This window comes from Chrysochloris asiatica, unplaced genomic scaffold (genome assembly GCF_000296735.1).
Source record: "Chrysochloris asiatica unplaced genomic scaffold, ChrAsi1.0 scaffold00001, whole genome shotgun sequence".
Classification (NCBI taxonomy): Eukaryota; Metazoa; Chordata; class Mammalia; order Afrosoricida; family Chrysochloridae; genus Chrysochloris; species Chrysochloris asiatica.
The window spans coordinates 63,098,890-63,115,806 of NW_006408519.1; the positions used below are offsets into that span (position 1 = coordinate 63,098,890).

General features: G+C 39.4%; 1 protein-coding gene and 1 pseudogene across 2 annotated transcripts in view; one reads left to right on the forward strand and one right to left on the reverse strand.

Annotated features, from left to right (window-relative positions):
* IMPA1 (inositol(myo)-1(or 4)-monophosphatase 1) overlaps positions 1 to 12,586 on the reverse strand; it is a 43,583-nt gene extending 30,997 nt beyond the window's left edge. Inside the window, exons 1-3 of one of the 2 annotated variants that reach the window (XM_006830814.1) lie at positions 12,518 to 12,586; positions 11,742 to 11,875; positions 928 to 1,032 (exon numbers count right to left, since the gene is read on the reverse strand). In XM_006830814.1, coding sequence (XP_006830877.1) covers positions 928 to 1,032; positions 11,742 to 11,875; positions 12,518 to 12,580 — 302 coding nt within the window. In that variant the 5' untranslated portion in view covers positions 12,581 to 12,586. The remainder of the gene's footprint in view (positions 1 to 927; positions 1,033 to 11,741; positions 11,876 to 12,517) is intronic. The other variant, XM_006830813.1, reaches the window with a different exon arrangement.
* Positions 12,587 to 15,509: 2,923 nt separating this feature from the next.
* Positions 15,510 to 16,397, forward strand: LOC102836353 (annotated as a pseudogene).
* The last annotated feature ends 520 nt before the right edge of the window (positions 16,398 to 16,917 follow it).

A 16,917-nucleotide genomic window follows, 5' to 3' on the forward strand; every position in this document is an offset into this window, starting at 1 on the left:
ACGTAGAGATGCCAAAGCAAATGGAAAAACTGAAGAGGTGCAAGAGATGAACAGGAAATTTCAAAGATCAGCTCGAGAAGATAAAGCCAAATACTATAATAAAATATGCAAAGATTTAGAGTTAGAAAACCAAAAGGGAAGAACACGGTCAGTATTTCTCAAGCAGCTACTTAGCAGGAGAGAAAGATGTGACAGTAACAATTGTAGTCTTGGGGACCCTTGGAGGCAGTTCTCCTCCGTCCTGTAAGGTTGCTATGAATCCGAATCTACACCATGGCAATGGGTGTTAAGGAAAGAGAGTAATAATAATAATTCATTTCAATATTGAGCAACAGGATCAAAATTTAATTCTTTTTTTCTGTGTGTGTGATTCTACTCATAGGCTAGGTTCATGAAAACACGGGTCTGCTTTCACAAAACCGATGGTTATCACCTGCCCCTACTCCAACACAAAATGTAGAGGTCCACATGTGAAAAGTAAACAGCTAATGAGAGTCAACTGTAACACATACACTGTAATTACAATTCACATTCAAGATCAAGAAAATGGACAGAACATGTTCAAACTAACTACTGAAAATAAAAGCCTTAAAAAAGCATTTAGTATTGAGTTTTCAATTTAACTAAAAGGCATCATACTGCAAACACTGTGTTATAATCTTCTCTCATGTTACAATATGTGAGTATCGTTCCACATTTAAAAAATACAACGACACCACTACAATAGCATTTCTTCTTCCGCTATATCTGGTAGAAATTATGCATAATACATTTTGTTCTATTGTATTTCATATACATTTTCTTATATACTAAAGAAGCATCAACAAGTTGTACAATTCTCTAACGTGTTTCTGTTCTAGACAGGGTATTATAAAGGTCTACTTCATTAACAGGCATTAATTACAATTTAAAATTTTTAAAACATACCTATGTACAAAATTGGTAGTTCCATCAATAGGGTCAATAATCCACGTAGGGTTGTCAGTTAAAATACTTCTTTCTCCAGCGGCTACGGATTCCTCACCAATAAAACTAAAAGCAAGAAAGACAAAAACTATCTTTACATTGATTCAAACCATAACGTTTTGTTAACTACACAATCTATTATAAAATAGAACAAGTTCATACACTATATGGGAGTCCAGGTGTAGCACTGTAGGATAAGTACTACAAGGTTGGTTTGAACTACAAGGTTAGTGGTTCAGACCCACCAGATGCTCCTCAGAAACACTATACAGGATTTAACAAGAACATTCACAGACTCTAGTGCGGTGCTGTAGGATAAGCACTAGACTTCGAATCACAAGGTCAGCAGTTCAAACCCACTTACTGCTCCTCAGAAACCCTACACAGAGTCCCTATGAGTTGAAACTGATTCAACGTCACTTAACAATAACATACACTATACTTCTCTATCATTGCTCTATATCTCTCCTTGTAAAAAACAAATCCACGTGAATTACAGAATTCAAAAAATTTAAATGTAATAATACTAGACTGAGCCAAAATAAACATGCACAAGGACACCTAAAAAAAATCCTTTGTAGGAAATGAGAAACGTTATCTAAAGCTGAGTAGTGCATAGGGTAATTTGTTATGCAGCAACAGACAATGTAAATAATATGTAATTCTTATGCATTGAATTGTGTCTCCCACAATATATTTATTGTAAATCCTAACCTCTTCATCTATGGTAATAATCCCATTTGGGAATGGGTTGTCTTTGTTATGTTAATAAGACAGGATTACTGAAGGTTGTGTTTTGAGTCAATCTCTTTTGAGATATGTTGTTGTTAGGTGCCAAGGAGTAAGTTCCAAGTCATAACAACCACGTGCACAACAGAACAAAACACTGCCCTGTGCCATCCTCACGATCATTGTTAAGCTTGAATCCAGTGCTGCTACCACTGTGACAACCCATCTTGTTGGGGGTCTTCCTCTTTCTCACTGATCCTCCACTTTACTTTGCTTGATGTCTTTCTCCAGAAACTGGTACCTCCTGATAGAATTTCCCAAGTATGAGAGGTGAAGTCTCGCCATTCTGACTTTTAAAGAAAGTTCCTGCTGTACTTCCAAGACAGTCCATGGTACTTTTACCGTACTATGCCAACATAACTAAAATGCATCAATTCTTCTACAGTCTTCCTTACTCACTGTCCAACTTTCACAGGCATTTACAATTTTTTCTTTCACATGAAAAGACCGTATGTTGGGTCAGGTGCCCCCTTAGTCCTCAAACTAACAGCTTTGCCCTTGAACACTTTAAAGAGGTGTTGTGCAGCTGACTTGCTTAATGCAATACATCGCTTGATTTCTTGACCTTGGCTTCCATGAGTGTTACTAATCAACCCAAGAAAAATAAGTATTTAACAATTTCAATATTTTCTCCATTTATCATAATGTTATATTTATTGGTCCAGTGGTAAGAAATTTTGTTTGCTTTGCATTGAGGTGCAACCCATACTGAAGGCTGTGGTCTTTTGGTCTTCATTAGTAAATATTTTAAGTCCTCTTCACTTTCACAAAGCAAGGTTGTATCATCTGCATATAGCAGGCTGTTAACGAGTTTTCCTCCAATCTTGATGCCAAATTCTTCATATAATGCAGCTACTCAGATTATTTGCTTAGCATACAGAATGAGTAACAATAATGAAAATATATAACCCTAATACATACCTTTCTTAATTTTAAATCATTCAGTGCCCCCTTGTTCTATTCAAAAGTATGCCTCTTGGTCTATGTACAGGTTTCTCATGAGCACAAGTAAGTGTTCTGTAATACCCCATTCTTCCCAATGTTATTCATAGCTTGTCATGATCGACATAGTTGAAAGCCTTCACATAAGCAAAAAATCACAGGTAAATAACCTGGTATTCTGTTTTCAGTCAAGATACATCTGACATGAACAATGATACCCTTTATTCTACATCCTCGTCTGAATCCAGCTTAAACCTCTGCAGTTCCCTCACATGTACTGTGCTGCAGCTTTTGAATTATCCTTAGCAAAATTTTAATTGCATGTGATTTTAATGATGTTGTCTGATGATTTCCACGTTCCTTTGTGTCACCTTTCTTTGGGATGGGCACAAATACGGATCTCTTCCAATTGGTTGGCTACGTAGCTTTCTTCCAAATTTCTTGGTATAAAATAGTGAGTGCCTCCCATGCTGCATCAATTTGCTGAAAGATTTCAATTTTTATTCCATCAATTCCTGGAGTAATGTTCTTTGTCAGTGTCTTTAGTGCACTTTGGACTTTTTCAGTAACATTGGCTCTTGATCATACGCTACCTCTTGAAATGGTTGAAAACCGACCATTTCTTTTTGGTACAGTAACTCTGTGTATTGCTTCCATCTTTTTTTGATGCTTTCAGCATCATTCAATATTTTTGCCCATATTGTTGCTGTTAAGTTCTGTTAAGTCATTTCCAACTCATATAAATACGGTTTCCAAGGAGTTACTGGTGTGTTTGAACTGCCAACCCTGTAGTATGCAGTCCAATGCTTATCCTACACCACCACACTATGACTCCATCTGCCAATAAAATCCCTAAGTATTACCAGTCGAGGTTTGAACTTTTTCTTCAACTTGAGAAATACAGAGCAACGTGTTCTTCCCTTTTGGTTTTCTAACTCCAGGTGTTCACATATTTCATTATAATATTTTACTTTATCTTCTCAAGCTGCACTTCGAAATTTTCTGTTTTAGCTCTTTTACCTCATTTCTTCCATTTTCTTTAGCATCTCTATGCTGCAAAGCAACTCTGAGTCTCTTCTGACATCCATTTCGGTCGTTTCCCTCTTTCTTCTCTTCTTTATAACTTTTGCTTTCTTTCTGTATGATGTTCTTGATGTCATCCCACAACTCTTCTGATCTTTGGTCATTAGTATTTAATGCAGCAAATCTGTTCTTCAGATTCTCTCTAAATTCAGGTGGGATATATTCAAGGTTGGAGTCCTAGACTGTGGCACTGTGGGCTAATGCATGACTGCAAAGTCTTTTGAACTACAAGCTCAGTGGTTCAGGCTCATCACTTTCTCCTTGGAAACCCTATACAGGGTCTCTATGGGTCGTAATTGACTCGAAGGTACTTAACAACAACAACATATTCAAGGTTGGAGTCCTGATGTGGTGCTTTAGGATAATGTGCTGGACCGCTAGGTCGGTGGTTTAAACTCACCTTGGAAAGCCTCTACAGGGTCGCTATGAGTCAGAACCGATTCTATAGCACTTAACAACATATTCAAGGTCGTATTTGGCTCTTGTGGAGTTGTTTTAATTTTCTTTAGCTTCAGCCTGAACTTGCATATGAACAACTGATGATCTGGTCCACAATCTTCCCCTGCCTTGTTCTGGTTGATGATATGGGAGCATTTCCACCGTCTCTTCCCACAGATGTAGTTAATTTGATTTCTGTGTATTTCCATTTGATGAGGTCCATGTGTACACTCATTTTCTATGTTGTTTAAAAGATGTTTGTAATGAATAAGCCATTGGTTTTCCAAAAATTCTATGAAGTACAGAAACACCCATACTTGCAGACAGTACCCATTTGACCTGGCTTCAATGGTTGGACGATCAGAACTCGACTAGAAGAAGAGGGGGGGTGGGGGGAGTAACCTGATACAATTGGATGAACTTTACCTATACTTATGGATGTAGCAGCTCAAAAAAAGGGAACAAATCTTTACAGCGACGATCACTCCCACCTCCTCAGTACACAGAGTTGACAGGGATGGGGGCAATCTGGACATTGGCTAGCCAAAATGGAGGGGCCTATAAAGGCAAGAAGTGACTGGCTTACAAGCTTTCAAGAGGGAGCCTAGTTTCAGATGGGGCAAGGGTAGGTAGAACCTCCAATGAATGATTTCCAATCTGTTGGGACCGGGCTGTCAAAAGGAAATGGGGATAAGACAATAGTAAATAACTGCCATCAGGACTGATTGTGAGAGTAGGAATTATAAACAGAAGATGTTTTTTGACAAAAGGAGGAGAGTGATTGATTTTACAGCCTAGGAGCGGAGTTCACTGGGGGAATCAAGTGAGAAGAACAGAGACCGGGACTCTACTCCGAGAGGCAGTGATGTCAGGGATGGAGACAGAGACGATGACGTGGACAGATGGAGCAGCTGGGGACACTGGACTCAGGGAGGGAGAGGGACTGTGTGCTGGCAGGCAGGGGTGGGCCTGTGTAGTGTACCTTTTGGCAATTTGGTGATGCATGGAGGGGATTGTAATCATTGCAATGAAACAAAATACGATAGGATGAGTGTAAAGTTGACGTTCTCCCATGTAAACCTCACAATGAAAACTTAAAAAAAAGAAAATTCTATGAAGTGAGCTCCAGCTTCATTTCTATTATCAAGGCCATATTTTGCAACTACTGATCCTTCCTCTTTGTCTCCAACCTTTACATTTCAATCACCAGTAATTATCAGTACATCTTGATTGCATGCTTGATCAATTTCAGTCTGAAAAAGTTGGTTGTTGTTTAGTACCATCAAGTTGGTTCTGACTCATCAACCCTGTATAGTTTCCAGGGAACAGCTGATGGATTTGAACTGCCGACCTTTTAATTCGCAATCCAGTGCTTTCCCTAAAACGCCACATTAGTCCGAAAAAGCTGGCAGAATAATTTCATATCACTGGCTTTAGTGCTTGGTGAGTAAAAACAGTGGTATAAACTGGCCTTCCTTGTAGGCATATAGATATTACCCTACCACAGACAGCATTAGACTTCAAGATAGATCTTGAAATGTTCTCTTTTTTCTCTATTTCATTTTCTTATTTTTTATTTTTGAATTGAGTGTAAATTTACAGACAAGATCATCAGTTTTACATTCTAACAAATACTTTTTTGTTTCATCTCAATGATTGCAATCACTTCCACGTCAAACTTGCTTCCTATTGTTTCTTTTTGCATTACACATACCTTCCCAATCCTTAATGCTGTCCTCAGAAAATGTGTTGCCCTTTTGATTTTGAATGCTTGACCCATTTGAATGATAACTAGTGCTGTTATCCTTCCTATTTCCCTAATCACTGCTTGATTGAAAACTGGGCCACAAAAGTGGGTTTCTTTCCAGACCTGAAGGGTGGTCCACGACCATTGTCTTGGGTTCCTCCAGTCTCTTTCTGACCACTAAGCCCTGTCTTATTTATTTATATATTATATCATTTTGAGGGTTCCCCCCACCCCAGTTTCTCCCACTCTACCCAGTTCCCTCTAATGTGATCCCTTTCGGAACAGTTGCTAATGGTAGCTGGGCACCATCTAGTTCTTCTGGTCTCAGAGATATGGAAACTGATATTCACATGTTCCATTTGTCCATTGGACTGATTCCAAGCCTCTTCAATTCTTATCACTCTTCTTTTGTCTACACATAGAGAGATCAATAGCTGCACCTCAGATTGCCACTCATGAGCTTTTAATATTCCAGACACTACCCACCAAAGTAGAATACAGAAGACGGCCAACTGACCATGGTGTTCTCAGAGACTATAGTCTAAACTCCCAGGCTAACCAAGTCATTGCCTTAAGATGTTTGATAATTATCTAAGAAGTTTTCATCATTTTGCCTGTTGTATGCTCCATCACATTCATAGCTGTGTTTGCAGGAAAGGTAACTACCCATGTATAAATACTACTCTTTCAAACTCATATATTTGTGAGGATACTCACACTCTTCTTTCCATACCCACTCAGCCTGTGTCTTTAGCCCATGCATACCACCCTGAGTCTTCACCTATCTTCATCATTCTGTCACTCTTCCTCTTCTTGTATGTTGCCCTCCCCATCACCAGAGCTAATGTCTCTACCTTCTAGCCAGTAAATTACTCTCCCTTCCCTCCTACCTCTAGGAACCATCTAAGAATATTTCTTTTAGTATAAAAACCTTTAGTTTTTATAATAATGGTCTCATACCATATTTAACCTTTTGTGATTGACTATTTTCACTCAACATAATGTGAAATGTTCTGTTTTATAAAGATTGAAACTGCATTCTTTTTTCAATTTGTCATTCTTGGCACAGTGAATCATTATGACTGTCAGATTCAAAATGGCCAATACCAGTCTTTTTAAACTCACCAGTGCCTAGGATATCCACTTTTATGTGTTTTACTTTATTTTTTACAACTTCCAATTACGTCGCACATTCCATGTTCTGATTATTAATGGATTGGTTTACAGTTGGTTTTCCTCATTTTGAGTTGTACCTCATCAGCAAATGAAGGTCCTAAAATCTTTATTACTCCATTTTCATCATCATAGTCAACTCTATTTTAGGAGGAAGTTCTTCCCCAGCTGTATTTTGAGTGCCTTCCGGTAGGAGAGGCACATCTTCAGACACTATATCTGACAATATTCTGGTGCTCCATTGCTATTTATAAGGTTTTCAGTGGCTGAACATTCAGAAGTAGTCCACTTCTCCTTCCTCCTAATCTATCTTAGTCTGGAAGCTCAGCTGAAACATGTCCATCACGGGCGTCCCTGCTGTTATTTAAAATACTGGTGGCAGAGTTTCCAGCATCCCAACACTCAAGTCACCACACAAAAAAACACACTGACAGATGAATGATGTAAAAGAGATTAAATAATCAGCAGAAAATGGGTAAAATAGATGTCAAGATACATGGAGATCTCCAAAGAACCATGACCCAGAAGCTAGAGAGACAAGGACCTTCCTCCACAGCTGACAGAGAGAGAAAGTCTTGCCCTAGAGCTAGTGCCCTGAATCGCTACTTTTACACTTAACTGTGAGAAAATAGATTTCTGTTTGTTAAAGCCACCCACATGTTCTATTTCTGTTATAGGAGCACTAGCTAAGGATGACTCTTGTATGGAGAAGTAAAAGGTGTTGCTCTAAAAAGCAATGTGGAAGTGGTTTTAGAATTGGGTAATAGATGGAGGTTGGGAGAGTTTTAAGGGGTCTAAAAGCAGAAGCTTACCTTGTCTTGAAGAGACTGCTGTAGAACTATGGATGTCAAAAGTAATTCTGCTGAGGGCTCAAAAGAAAGTAAGGAGAACTACAGAGGAAGTAATGTTTTAGAAAATACATATGGTGACAGCAATAGAACATTGATAGAACTGTGGATGTTAAATGTGCTTCTGATGAGCCTTGAAAAGAAGATGAAGAACCTGTGATTGGACAATGGAGGAAGGGCAAGGTTTTTAACGTAGTAAGGCACTTGCCTAAATTGTGGTCAAATGTTTGGTGGGAGGAAGAACTTGTAAGTGACAAACTTGGGTATTTGGCTGATAAGATTTCTAAGCAAAATCTTAAAGGGTCATGTGATTTCTCCTTGCTGCTTATAGTAGAATGTGAGAGGAGAGAGATGGGCTTACAAATGAACTGTGCAAAATGAAAACAAGATTTAAAGATCTGGAAATTTCTGTTGTACAAACTAAGAACATGTGCTCTAGAATTTTCATCAAGGATGTGGATACACAATGTTTTAGTAAAGAGATTAAACCTGTGACAGATGCATCTAACCAAATCCCACAGCAGAAAACCCATTAGCTTAGATTTAGGAGGACAGAGAAGCAGCAAATACTGTCTGCTTCTTGGAAACAGAACAAAAGAGCTTCAAATGTCATCCTCCACACAAAGGGCCCTCCCTGCAGCAGCTGGGAGATGAGCAGAATTGCTGGAAAGGGCATGGAAAGGAGGGACTTCCTAGTTTCAGAGTGTGACTATGATCTCCTGGATCTCAAAAGGTAGGACCACATCTTTCTAGGCTTCAGAGTCGGATCTTCACCAACTTGGTGCTAGAGTGTGGGGCTGCCATTAAGGTGTGCTGGGAGGCTGGAGCTGCTCTGCCCACAAGACATAAAAACAGGACCTGCCTGGGCTGAGGGGATGGGGTGGCCACTCAGATGAACTAGAATGGAGCAGACTAAAGCTGAGGGAGCAGAATGGACATATCAAAACGTCTGGAAGGCAGAGCTAAAACAAGAGGCCTACACCCAGAACCTAGAGTACATGGCCAATACCCAGAGTCTACAGAACTGGGCCATTGCTCAGAAGATACCAAAGAGCAGAGGATTATTTTCAAGTCTTGAGAGGTAATGCAATTTGTTTTGCTGTTTTGGACTGGCTTGGTGCCTATTATCCCTTCCTTCCTTCCAATTTCTCTCATTTGCAACAGAAATTTCTACCTTGTGCCTGTTTTACTATTGCACTTTGGAAAAATAATTTGCATTCTAGAATTTACATGTTCACAGATCAGGAAAAATTTTGTCTCAGGATAGAATACACTTAAAGTCTACCCCATATTTCATCTAAATGATTCAGAAGATGCAATTTTAGACTTGGGCTAGACTGCAAGTCAGTTTGAACTGCAAGGTCAGTGGTTCGAACCCACCGGTTGCCCCTTAGAAACCCTATACAGGGTCGCTATGGGTTGGAACTAATTCGATGGCACATAACAACACAAAAACAAGAAGGGTGCTATGATGGGATGAATGTAGTTTGTATGTAGCAAGGACATGAAATTGGGGGGCCAAGATGTGGAATGTTATGGATCAAACTGTGTCTCCAAAAAATATGTGTTATAAATCCTAACTTCTAATCTGCAGTTATAATTCCACTTGGGAATGTTATGCTTTTTTATGATGAGGCATCAATCTCTTCTAAAATATAAATGAAATTAAAACAAGCAAGTGGTGGTGGCCAGAACTTGCAGAATGTGCCATTTGGTGGTGAAATTATTATATATGCCTAAGAGTTTTATTAAAAAGAAAAAAAAAAAAGCTAAAGTGAATAGAGAGAAACATTGTTAACTCATAGTACATTGTAATGAAACAAGACATATGATTTGTTGAATGTAAACCTGATGATATGCCCTGTAAACTTTCACTCAATCCATAATGAAACCTTAAAAAAAAAACCAACAAAAACAAGCAAGCGGGCAAGCAGAGATGGGGGAAAGAAGCCAACCCACATAATCACCCAGGCACAGAGGCTCAGAGTCAGAGGAGACAGACCATGCTCCAGAGCTAACAGAGACAGAAAGCCTTCCCCTACATCTAGCACCCTGAACTTGGATCTCTAGCCTAAACTGTGAAAAAACAAATTTCTGTCTGTTAAAGTCATGTAGTGTTTGCTACAGGAGCACTAAATAATTAACACATTAAGCAAATGTGAATACAGGTTAATGAAAAAGCACATCTCTCACCAAATTTACTGTTTCTTCATGCATCCCTATGGACTCATGGTGTGGCACTATAGGATAAGTACTGGGCTGTGAACCACAAGATCAGTGGTCCAAACCCACCAGCTGCTCCTTAGAAACCCCGTATTGGCTCACTATGAATTGGAATCGATTCTGTGGCCACTTAACCACAACATGTCTCGCTAAAATCCACTATGCGCTCAATCTTAAGTAAATTTTATTAATGGTGTTTAAGTTTATTGGTTTTGTTCTTTCCTTTATTCAAGACTAAACTGTCCTAACAATTATTATCACTATCTTCTTTTATCTCTTTTTCTTAGCTGTAAATTTTCTATTGTGAGGAAATATGTGGTGTGGTGCTGTGGGCTAATGCGTCAGACTGCAAAGTTGTTTGAACTGCAAGGCCGGTGGTTCAAGCTCATCAGCTGCTCCTTGGAAACCCTATATGGGGTCTCTATGCGTCAGAATTGACTCAACGGCCCTTAACAACAATGCTTAACCAAGGCATTATACATTTTTTTCTTTTCAATGACTAAGAAAGTTGGGTAAGACCAGAAAAGGAGTAGAAAATGACATGCTAAAGCTTTAAACTACCCGTCTATCAATATGTTGTACTTGGTGGCTTGTGCTACTGTCATGTTGGATGCTATACCACTTATAGTTCAAATAGTTGCAGGGTCACCCAGGAAGGGCAAGTTTTACCAGAGCTTCCAGATTAACATAGACTAGGAGGAAAGGCCTAGGGATCTACCTCCTAGAATTTGCCAATGAAAACCCTAAGGAATGCAACAGGATATCATCCAATGCAGTGCTGGAAGAGGACCGCTCTCGGATGGAAGGGATCGGATGGAAGGGATCCGAATTAACAGTGACCACGATGACAGACTCAAGCAAATCTATGGTTGTGAAGATGACAAAGACTGGGCAATCTTTTGTTGTGTGGTACATGGGGTTGCTATGAGTTGGAAGAGATCAATGGCAACTAACAAAAACAACAACAAAGCTTTAAAGTAATGACAGTGTTTCTATTATATTTGTGTGCTTATAAGAAAACCTTCACTGGTGTGTTTCTGCTTCAACTCCCTAAAGTTACTAGCACTCTACCTATCACAAAATTTAGAATATAGAGAATATAATTAAGCTTCTAAGGTAGACAGTTGTCACTTTCGCTGTTCAGCATCCAAACATTACCCTTATTATGAAGGAACCCATGAAGTTTCTCTTCCCTTCTCCCTGACAGCTTGAACTAAATTCAGCAAGCAGCTGTTTCTGCCCAGGGTTTGTAATCTTGAGCCAATGAAGTAAAGGCATAAGGCTAGTTAGGAAATATTCAAAGTCATCAGAGTCAAGAGTGAGGCGTTGTACCACTGGCTCCGGTAGTGTAGGTATCAACATGTCTTTTCTCCCATAATTCTTGCCTGAGCCTGGCTGCAAATACCTCGAAATAAATTCCTTTTCAGTTTAAGTTAAATATAACCAGTTTCTGTAGAATAAAAACTTTTGCTCAATACACTGACTTCAACCTAGATTTCATTTTATTAATTTGAAACTGAAATCATAAATACCTGTGAGATGGGTATTTTCCTTTAATGGCAGAGATAAGCATTTTTTCAACTTTCTGGTCAGTTGCAGTTACCAAATCGGCTGGAGAACTTTTAATCATGACATTCATTTCGTTTTTCAAAGCATCACAAACCACCTAAAAAGATTTTTCGGTAAGCAAATAGAAAACTCATAAGTAATAATAACTCAAACTAAAAGGTAAAATATAGAAATGGTTTAAAACAATGAACCTGTCTTATATGATTATATTCTTTAAAATGCCTTACCATACTATTTATAAAATCGTCCTTAAATATTTATGGCCACCTCATAATATATAACCTTATACTTGATTTTACATTCACAACTGTCATCACAAAAAGTTTCCAGTGACATTAAATAAATTTTTTAAATTAAAAACAAACAGTTGCTGTTGCCACAATTCTTGCTCATGGCAATTCCATGTGTTTCAGAGTTGAGCTATCTTCCACAGGGTTTCAAGTCTCTGACATTCTAGAAGGAGGTCACTAGGCTGTTCTCCTGACACACCTCTGGGTAGATTTGAACCACCAACATTTCAGTTAGAAGTAGAGTATTAAACTCTTTGCGCCAATCATTTATTGACATAGAAATAAAATATGTTTTTTACTTGGAAGATTCATTCCACTTAAAGTATGGAGATTAAAAAAAAAAAAAAAAAAAGAAGACAACTAATCAAAATAATGTGTATTTAACAAGGCAACCACATACTGTACACACATCCATTGCACTAAAGATGAGAAGATACTTTAGTTCATACCTCTCCAGCTTGTCTTGCTAGGGTTACTGCATAATCCATGCATTCCTGCCAAGGATCAGCCATCTTCTGAATAAATCTAAATATGATCAAAAAGAAGTTACAAATCCCTAATACTCTTAATCATAGAATACTCGTTAAAAATCTCAACAGACAACATACTTTCATTTCAGCATTTATTTCCACATTATAAAATTTAATTTTTTGAAAGATTTATTCCGAAGATCAGTAAAAGCCAAACTAGTCCACTCCCACTGTAGAAATATTTGCATAAAAGAAAACAGTCGGTAAAAAAATTACAGTCAAGCCAATTCCTAACTCACAGCGATGCTACAACACAGAGTAGAGCTACCCCATAGTTTCTGAAGCTGCAACCTTTATGGAAGCAAACTGCCACATCTTTCTCCCACTGGTTGGTTCAAACATTGTTACCAACCAAACTTAGCATCCAAGTATTTCCCAAAATGTTTACACCGTGTCACATTGAAACACACACACAATGGTTTGGGAATAGAAAACAAATGGACACAACAAATAATGTTGCATGCCTGGACTAAAGTGAAAAGGAGAAAGATGTTGGGAATACTGAAATAAACGCAGCTTTGAAAGGAAGGAACAATATGTGCATGTACTTATTGAAAGCCAGGCAGTGTGATAGGTGCTTTATACATACAACATTTTTTTTAATAAGGTTGTAAAATGAAGAACTTAAGGCTCAGAAAGGATCATGTTCACAGTTAACCAAATGACACAGTCAGAATGTGAGCCCAATTCTGATTTTAAAGTACACTAACTGCTCATGCTGTTACAGGAATCTACATAGAAAAAATTCCAGGGCTTAAAAAAACAAAAAAGCAGTAAATTTATTTCCCTGAACTTCAGAGGGGAAAAAAATAAACAAACATAGCATTCTTCTCTTAAGTGTCCAGCTTTTCCTGACTTCTGGCTTAACCACACCCTATAATCACTACATAACCCACAAAAGCCGTTGAAGCAAGCAGACACAGAAATATGTAGAAACATTTATAAAGGAGAATTTAGAGATGTCTAAGTGCTTATAGGGGAATACCTGACAGTGTTTAACCTTGAAAACAACTGAAAAATCCCCATGATGGCACTTACATCACAGAAGAGGGAAGCAAAGGAGAAAGGAAAAGGGCAGAAATGACCAGTTTTCTGTGCGTTTCTTTCCTGATATTTTTTTTTTTTAAAAAAGGCTATTTTGTAGTTATGTAGTTTTCTGTGCGTTTCTTTCCTGATATTTTTTTTTTTTTAAAAAGGCTATTTTGTAGTTATGTAAGTAACTGCTTAGAGTTCCTCAAGATTGGATAGTGAAACCTAAGGACAAGGAGTAAAGTTTCACTAAAGATAACCCCAAAACCGCTGCAACTAGACATTGACAAAGTTCAAGCTGGTTTCAGAAGAGGATGTAGAAAGAAGGACATCATTGCTGACATCAGATAGATCTTGGCTGAAAAGAGAGAATACCAGAAAGATATTTACCTGTGATACGTCAGCTAGGAAAAGGCTTTCGATTGTGTGACTCATAACAAGCTATGGACAACATTAGGAAGTATAAGTATTCCAGAACATTTAATTGTGCTCATGAGGAAACTGTACAGGATGTAGCTGTACCAACAGAACAAAGGAATACCATATGATTTCAAATTAGGAAAGGTGTGCACTAGGGTTGTATTCTTTCACCATATTTATTCAATCAGTATGCTGAGCAAATAATCCAAGAAGCTGGACTGTGGATGAAGATGTGGATGTGGCATCAGGATTGGAGGAAGACTTACTAACAACCTGCAATATGCAGATGATACAACCTTGCTTGCTGAAAGTGAAGAGGACTTAAAATACTTGCTGATGAAGAACAAAGACCACAGTGCTCAGTATGGGTTGCACCTCCATGCAAAGAAAATGGAAATCCTCACCACCAGACCAATAAACAACATTCTTATCAAGGGAGAAAAGACTGAAGTTGTCAAGGACTTCATTCTTCTTGGATCAACCATCAACACTCATGGAAGCAGCAGTCAAGAAATCAAATGAACTATTGTTATTAGTCAAATCTCACAAGGCCTCTTTAAAGGGTTAAAGAGCAAAATTGTCCCCTTGCGGACTAAGGTGTTCCTGGCCCAAGCCATGGTATTTTCAATAACCTCATAAGCATGCGACAATTGGACAGTATATGCGAATAAGGAAGACCATAGAAGAACTGATGCACTTGAGAGTTACTGTATTGGAGAATACTGAAAATACTATGGACTGCCAAAAGAACAAACAGATCTGTGTTGGGAGAAGTGTAGCCAGAGTGCTCCTTGGAAGCCAGAAAGGCCAGACTTTTGTCTCTCATATCATCAGGAGGGACCAGTCACTGAAGAAGGAATCATGTTTAGTAAAGTGGAGGGCTGGAAAAAAAGAAGAAGATCCCCAACTAGATGGACTGGCACAGTGGCAGCAGTGATGGACTCAAATGTAGCAACGATTGAGAGTTTAGCCCAGGACCAGGCAATGTTTCTTTCTGTTGTACAGAGGGTCACTATGAGTTGGTACCAACTAGATGACACATAACAACAAGGACAAGAAACAGTAAGTTTGCACTAATGGGGGAGGAAAAACATGGCATAGGAAGGAAGCTGAGAATAGTTGTACAACTTGAAGAATGCAATCAGTGTCACTGGATTGTACATGTCAAAATCGTAGAATTAGCTTATTTTCTGCTATGTATATTCCCAACAACAAAAATAAACTATAAGGGCAGCCACCATTACAGAGAGCCGAGCTCCGGAGCTAGAGCGAGCGGAGGAGGCACCAGGCCGGTGGCCGAGCACTGTAGAGACAGAGGGCCAGTGGTCACATGGAGCAACTGCCAGTAGCCACTGTAGTACCTCGGGAACCGGCGGCAGTGTGTGCTGGTGGCCTGTGTGCGGGCAGCTGTGCGGGAGTAGCACGGAGCAGCAGCCAGTTTCGGGCAGGTGGCATCCTGGACGAGAATGTGTTCACCAAGGAGCTGGATCAGTGGATCGAGAAGCTGAACGAGTGCAATCAGCTGTCCGAGTCCCAGTTCAAACGCCTCTGGGAAAAGGCTAAAGAAATCTTGACAAAAGAATCCAACGTGCAAGAAGTTTCACAATCTCATGGAACTGTTCAGAACTGGTGGCATATCACCAGACACGAATTACCTGGTTAGGGAAGATTACGTTGACGGAGGATATTACTCAGTTGAAACAGTTACACTGCTTTTAGCTCTTAAAGTTTGTTACCGCGAATGCATCACCATTCTTCAAAGGAATCAGGAGAGCAGACAGATCACACAAGTGTATTGTTTCTATGATGAATGTTTAAGGAAATATGGAAATGCTAAATGTGTGGAAATATTTTACAGATCTTTTTGACTATCTCCCTCTCACTGCCTTGGTGGATGGGCAGATCTTCTGTCTACATGGTGGCCTCTCACCATCCATAGATACACTGGATCACATCAGAGCACTTGATCGCTTACAGGACCCCCAAGAGGGCCCAATGTGTGACTTGCTGTGGTCAGATCCAGATGACCGAGGTGGTTGGGGTATATCTCCTTGAGGAGCTGGTTACACCTTTGGACAAGATATTTCTGAGACGTTTGTTTAATCATGCCAATGGTCTCCCGTTGGTGTCTAGAGCTCACCAGCTGGTTATGGAGGGGTATAATTGGTACCATGACTGGAATGTAGTGACAATTTTCAGTGCTCCAAACTATTGTTATCATTGTGGCAACCAAGCTGCAATCATGGAACTTGATGGCACTCTAAAATACACTTTCTTGCAGTTTGACCCAGCAGCACCCCACAGACGTGAGCCACATGTTACTCGTCAGTCCCCAGACTACTTCCTGTAATGACATTTTAAACTTGTACAGTATTGCCATGAACCATATATTGACCTAATGGAAATGGAAAGAGCAACAGTAACTCAGAGAATAGTTAACATTAAAAAAAACTTGTTTTCCCAGAAGATACCTCTTGAAAGAAGGACCTACAGGAAAAATACAAAACAATAAGGGCAGTCTGACTCTTACCACAAGAACATACAGGTGGCCTGCCCAGGAGACATCAAGGCAAGTGATCAGATCCTCTCAGTGCAAATTCTCTTCCAAGACTAAGACGCAAGGGAAATATACACTTTGACTGACAACCACGCACGTCACCCAGAAGGGGAAGTGGCCGAAGAACATCAACGAAGGGGCGAGCTAAGCCCTGCATGGTTCAGCAAACTACTGTGAACCCGGATGGAGACCTGGTCGGCCAGTAGCAAGGCATCATCTGGGGACTCATGGGCTCAGGGTCAGTGACACAGCCACAGAGGTCTAGAGTGGAGAGCAGGGCGGCCAGCCGATAAAAAGAGGCCAGACAGATGTA